At 37.4% G+C, this 7,314-nt stretch overlaps 1 protein-coding gene across 1 annotated transcript; it reads right to left on the bottom strand.

The window, feature by feature from the left end:
* Nucleotides 1–6,245: 6,245 nt before the first annotated feature.
* On the bottom strand, nt 6,246–7,205 carry LOC115273136 (olfactory receptor 6C75-like). Its single transcript, XM_029916047.1, has one exon. The coding sequence runs from the start codon at nt 7,203–7,205 to the stop codon at nt 6,246–6,248; it is 960 nt and encodes a 319-aa protein (XP_029771907.1).
* Between the last annotated feature and the right edge of the window lie 109 nt (nt 7,206–7,314).

Genomic DNA, 7,314 nt, shown 5'->3' with positions numbered 1-7,314 from the left:
CCCCCCCCAAAATTGCACCAACATTCTTCTCAAAGCTAGAACAAACTATCCTCAAATTCGTATGGAACCACAAAAGACCCTGAATAGCCAAAGTCATATTGAAGTAGAAAACCAAGAGACTCATTTTAGACCTGAGAACACCTGTAGATTGAAAGTGAGGGGATAGAAACCATCTGTCATGCTAATGAAGGTCAAAAGAAAGCCATAGTAGCCATACTTATATCAGACAAACTAGGCTTTAAAACGGGTTTGTAACAAGAGATGAAGAAGGACATTATATCATAATTAGGGGTCTATCCATCATGGAAAACAAACAATTAAAAATGTTTATGCCCCCAATGTGGAAGAATGCAAATACATAAATCAATCACAAACATAAACAAATGTACTGATGATAATAATATAATTGTAGGGAATTGTAACACTCTACTTACAGTGAGTTAACATAGGTGGCTCTGTTGGTTAAGCATCCAACTTCAGCACAGTTCATAATCTCACAGCTTGTGAGTTTGAGCCCTGTGTCAGGCAGTGTGCTGACAATTCAGAGCCTGGGGTTTGCCTCAGATTCTATTTCTGTCTCTCTCTCTCTCTCTCTCTGCCCCTTCCCTGCTCATGCACTGTCTCTTTCTCTCTCTCAGATATAAATAAACATTAAAAAATTTAAAAACTACTCCACATACAACAACGGACAGATCATCTAGGAGGAAAATCAATAAGGGAACAATGGCTCTGAATGACACATTACATCAGATGGACATAGCAATATATTCAGAACTTTTCATTCAAACAGCAGAATATACATTTTTCACGAGTGCACATGGAACATTCTCCAAAATAGATCACATATGGCTCACAAAACAGCCCTCAACAAGTACAAAAAGATTGAGAACATACATGCATATTTTAATATCACAATGCTATTAAACTTGAAATCAGCCACAAGAAAAAATTTGGAAAGCCACCAACATGGAGGTTAAAGGCCATCATACTAAAGAATGAATGTATAAACCAGGAAATTAGTGAAGAAATTAAAAATATTTATGGAGGCCAATGAAAATGAAAACATAACAGTCCAAACACTTTGGGATGCAGCAAAGGTAGTCCTAAGAGGAAAATTCATTACAATTAAAGCCAATCTCAAGAAGCAAGGAGGTTCCAAATACAGAACCTAACCTCACACCTACAGGAGCTAGAAAAGCAGCAGTAAATAAAGCCCAATAGTAGCAGAAGTAGGGAAATAATAAAGATTAGTATAGAATCGGAGGAAAAAAACCCACAGATCAATGAATCTAAGAGCTGGTTTTTGAAAGATTAGTAAAATTGATAAAGTCCTAGCCAGACTTCTCAAAAAGAAAAGAGAGAGGACCCAAATAGATAATATCATGAATGAAATAGGAGAGATCACAACCAACACCACAGAAATTTAAACAATTATTAGAGAAAATGATGAAAAATTATATGCCAACAAACTGAACAACCTGGAAGAGATGGACAGATTCCTAGACACCCACACACTACAAAAACTCAAATGGGAAGAAATAGAAAATTTGAAAAGACACATAACCAGTGAAGAAATGGAATTGGTTATGAAAAAATCTCCAAACAAATAACTGTCCTGGGCTACATGGCTTCCCAGGGGAAGTCTACCAGATATTTAAAGCAGAGTTAATACATATTCTTCTCAAACTATTCCAAAAAATAGAAATGGAAAGAAAGCTCCCAGACTTATTCCATGAAACCAGCATTACCTTGATTCCCAAACCAGATAAAGACCCCACTAAAAAGGAGAATTATAGGCCAATATCCCCGATGAATATGGATGCAAAAATTCTCAACAAGATACTAGCAAATTGAATTCAACAGTACATTAGAATAATTATTCACTATGATCAAGTGGGATTCATTCCTGGGCTGCAGGAATGACTAAATATTTGCAAATCAAACAATGTGATACATCACATTAATAGAAGAAATGATAAGAACAATATGATCCTGTCAATAGATGCAGAAAAAGAATTTGAAAAAATACAGCATTATTTCTTAATAAAAACTCTCAAGAAAGTCTGGATAGAAGGAACGTAACTTTACATCATAAAAGCCATATATGAAAGGCCCACAGCTAATATCATCCTCAATGGGGAAAACCTGAGAGCTTTCCTCCTGATATCAGGAACATCACAGGGATGTCCACTCTCACCACTGTTGTTTCACATGGTAATGGAAGCTCCAGCCTCAGCAATCAGACAATCAGGTTTTCTACATGGAAAACCTGAAATATTCAATCAAAAACTGCTAGAGCTGATACATGCAATGCAATAAAACAGTAAGATACCTAGGAATAAACCTAAGCAAAGAAGTTAAAGACCTCTATTCTGAAAACTATAAAACACTGATTTAAAAAAAAATTGAAGAGGACACAAAGAGCTGGAAAGATATTCCATGCTCATGAATTGGAAGAAAAACATTGTTAAAATGTCCATACTACCTAAAGGAATCTACACATTTAATTCCATCTCTATCAAAATCCACTGGTATTTTTCACAAAAGTAGAACAATCCTAAAATTTTTATGGGACCACAAAATACCCCAAATAGCCAAAGCAACCTTGAAAAAGAAAAGCAAAGCTGGAGGCATCACAATTCCAGACCTCAAGGTATATTACAGAGCTGTAGTGATCAAAACAGTACAGTAATGGAACAAAAATAGACATAGATCTATGGAATAGAATCTAAAACCCAGCAATGAACCACATTCCATCTTTAGATGAAATAGAATCTAAAACCCAGCAATGACCACTTTCTCACACCATACACAAAAATAAATTTTTGGATGAAAGACCTACATTTGAGACAGGAAACCATCAAAATCCTATAGAATAAAACCTCTTTGACCTCAGATACAGCAACTTCTTACTTGACATGCCTCCAAAGGCAAAGGAAATAAAAGCAAAAATGAATTATTGGGATCTCCTAAAGATAAAAAGCTTCTGCACAGTGAAGAAAACAATCGACAACACCCAAAATGAAACTGACAGACTGAGAGAAGATACTTGCAAATGATATATCAGATAAAGGGTTAGTATAAAAAAATCTATAAAGAACTTAACCAAAATCAGCACTCAAAAAACAAATAACCTAGTTAAGAAATGGGCAAAAGACATGAATAGATACTTAAAAAAAAAAAAGACATTCAGATGACTAACAAACACATGAAAAGATGCTCAACATCATTCATCATCAGGGAAATGTAAGTCAAAACCATAATGAGATACCACCTCACACCTTCAAAATGTCTAAATTAACGACTCAGGAAACAATAGATGTTGGCAAGGATGTGGAAAAAGGGAAATCCTCTTGCACTATTGGTGGAAATGAAAGCTGGTGCAGCCACTCTGGAAAACAGCATGGAGGTTCCTTAAAAACTTAAAAATGAACTATCCTACAACCCCGCAATTCCACTACTAGGAATTTATCCAAAGGATACAAAAATGCTGATTTGAAGTTCACATGCACCGCAATGTTTATAAGCAGAACTATCAACAATAGCCAAATTATGGAAAGAGCCCAAATGTCCATCAACTGTTTAATGGTTAAAAAAGATATGGTATTATGTTTTCACTCATAAGTCTAAAAGGAGAAACTTAACAGAGGACCACGGGGAGGGAAAGGGGGTAAAAAGAGTTAGGGAGAGGGAGGGAGGCAAATCATGAGAGATTCTTGAATACTGAAAACAAACTGAGGGCTGAAGGGGGTGGGGGAAAGGGGAAGGGAGGTGATGGACATGGAGGAGGACACTTGTGGGGAAGAGCACTGGCTGTTACATAGAAACCAACTTGACAATAGACTATATATTTAAAAAAGAAGATATGGTATATACACACACACACACACACACACACATACACACAATGGGACACTACTCAGCAATTAAAAAGAATGAAATATTGCCATTTGCAACATGGACAGAACTGGAGGCTATGATGCTTAGTGAAATAAGTCAGAGAAAGACAGGTATCATGATTTCATTCATATGTGGAATTTGAGAAACTTAACAGGTGATCATAGGGGAAGGGAAGGAAAAATAAGATAGAAACAGAGAAGGAGGCAAACCATAAGGGACTCTTAAATACAAAGAACTAAGGGTTGATGAGGGTGTGGGATAAACGGGTGATGGGTATTAAGAAGGGAACTTGTTGGAATAAGCACTGGGTGATATATGTAAGTAATAAATCACTAGGCTCTACCTCTGAAGCCAACACTATACTGTGCATAAACTAACTTGAGAATAAAATATAATAATAAAATTAAAGATAAAATAAATTATCTTAATCTTATTTTTTAAGTTTGTTTTTATTCCAGTTAGTTAATATACTGTGTAATATTAGTTTCAGGTGTATAATTTCATGATTCAACACTTACATACATCACCCAATGCTCATCACAAGGAGACTTCTTAATTCCTATCACCTATTTAACTCATCCCTTCATCTACCTCCACTCTTGTAACCATCTGTTTGTTCTCTATAATTAAGAGTCTGTTTCTTGTCTCTCTTTTTTACCCAATGCTTGTTTGTTTTGTTTCTTAAAATCCACATGTGAGTGAAATCATATGGCATTTGTCTTTCTCTGATTTATTATGCTTAGCATAATACTCTCTAGCTCCATCCATGTCATTGCAAATGGCAAAATTATATTCTCTTTATGGTAGACTAATATTCCATATATATATATGGAATGCTGCTAGAAACACTGGGGTGCATGTATCCTTTCAAATTAGTACTTTTGTATTTGGGGGGTAAATACCTAGTAGTGCAATTTCTGGGTTGTTCTATTTTTAACTTTTTGAGGAACTTCCACACTGTTTTCCAGAGTGGCTGCACCAGTTTGCGTTCCCACCAACAGTGTAAGGGGGTTCCACATTCTCAAAATCCTTGCCAAGACTATTGTTTCTTGCATTGTTAATCTTTTTAGAGATAGTTCTTCTGAAGAAATAAGAGACACATTCTAGCTGGAAAATATGTGCTAAAGGTACACAAAGTTTAAGGATTGAGGTGATGAAAATATTGGTTTTAAAATAGGTTGTCAATCAGAAGAAAACCTTACAGTTGACAACACAAGTCAATCAGGAAAAAAATGTTTGTTTATTTTCACTAGTAATGTGAAGAAGATAAGCAAATAACTTAGACTCCAACTTAGACTTCGTAAGAAATTATAGAAATATTAAATATATATTTCCTTCCACTGACACACAAACATTCTGTGGTAACAGCTTTTGGGTAGGAACAAATCATAAGTATTCATGCATCTGAGGGGCTGATTATGAATAAATAATTTAGGCCAATAGTGGCATTGGTCAGCTGTGGGATGCTGTGGTTATTCCCGCTCCTTAGAGAATGGTCTAAGCCTGAGAACAATTCTATTCCTCTCCAGCATGAGAATGATACATATATATGCAGCTAAGTTAAGTGCCAAGGACAGCATTTAGGAGCACATGTGATGCAAATCATATATATTCCAAGGTAATGGGCACTATGACCATTATTTCATAAGGACTAAACATGAAGGGATTGTAGACCCAAGCATTGGTACTATTCCTGTCATTTCCTTCATAACCACAACCTAATATACAAACATCTATCATTTTAGCTATCTAAATGCCTTTGGTAAATATTTACTAATTCTTTTGAGTCATATTAATGGCTAGATAGAAATGAAATAAAAAGAGCATAAGTTACTAAATTTTGGAAATTTCAAACACATGGTTTATATCAGGAGAAGAATCAAAATTCAGTAAAGGATTTTGCAATTAATTGATTGTCATCAATATGTGGAATATTTAAGGGCAGCAGAGTGCTTCAGCTGGTTAAGTGCATGACTCTTGATTTCAGCTCAGGTCATGATCTCACAGTCATGGGATCAAGCCCCACATCGGCCTCCGGGTAGGGTTTGGAGACTGCTGGGATTCTCTCTTTCTCCCTCTCTCTCTCCTTCTCTCTTAGCCTCCCTGCCCACATCTCTCTCAAATTAAATAAATAAATATTTTCAAAACATACATGTGGGATATTTAGGGAGATCTAGTTTGCACATCCAAGTAAAATGTGGCCAAAAAAAATAGATTTCTGTTTTGCTAGGGATGTACAAAGGGCAAGTGAGGTGTGCCAGAGACACTGCACCACAACTGCCACATTGGCGAGAATGAAGACAATAGTCTCTGAAGCTTTCCACTCCAAGGCCATATGAATCTTTTTATTTTGATATTTTCATTCTGCACATTGTCTCCCTTAGAGCCTGGTGGACCTGCTTGTTTCGCAGAGTGTAGACGACAGGGTTCAGCAGTGGGGTCACCACTGTGTTCACAAGGGCAGCCTCCTTGTTGGAGTCCAGCCTGTTCCTTTGCTTTGGTTTTACGTATATAAAGACACAGCTGCCATACATCATGGAGAGGACAATGAGGTGAGACGAACAAGTGGAGAAAGCTTTCTGTCGCTCCCTGGCTGATGGGAGTCGCACAATTGTGACTACTATGTTGCTGTATGCAATGATGGTTATGAGAAGGGAAGTCAAAAGGACACACAAAGCAATGACAAAGGCCACCATTTCAGCAGACCTTGTGTCAGAACAGGAGAGATGAATCAGGGCCCCAATGTCACAGAAGAAGTGGGGAATGATATTGGGACCACAGAAGGATAACTGGGAAACCGTTATTATCAGACCAGCAATGAAAGTGAAGGCTAAAACACAGCAGGCAGTGACCAGGAGGAAGCAAGTCTTGAGGTTCATAATGGTTGGGTAATGCAGAGGCTTGCAAATGGCCATGTACCGATCCACAGACATCACTGCTATGAGAAGGGAACCTGCTGCTCCCAGAAATAGAAATACAAAGGCTTGTATGAAACAGGCAAGAGAGGTAATGGTTTGCCTGCCAAAAAGAAAGATGACCAGCAACTTAGGAATAACAGCACTTATGAAACAACACTCAAAGAAGGAGAAAATGCTGAGGAAAAAGTACATAGGTGTATGGAGTCGGGAGTCAGCACAGGTGATGGTGATTATGACAGCATTGCCTGTAATGGATGCCAGGTATGCCAGCAGGTGCACCAGGAAGAGGACATTTCCCAGGTGCTGAATGGCAGGAAACCCCTCCAAGGTGAAATCCTGGACAGTGGTCCCATTCCCCATTTCCATGGGCATGTCTTTCCAGAGCATCTTCACTGCTGTTCTTAACCTAAAATCTGCAACCACAAGCTTTTAGAGGAATATGATTAAGGAGTTTGCCTATCCAAGAAGGTGGCTAGACTGATAGCTAAGTAGTTTA

This window comes from Suricata suricatta, chromosome 2 (assembly GCF_006229205.1).
Source record: "Suricata suricatta isolate VVHF042 chromosome 2, meerkat_22Aug2017_6uvM2_HiC, whole genome shotgun sequence".
Lineage (NCBI taxonomy): Eukaryota > Metazoa > Chordata > Mammalia > Carnivora > Herpestidae > Suricata > Suricata suricatta.
This window is presented reverse-complemented; position numbering and strand designations above follow the sequence as displayed.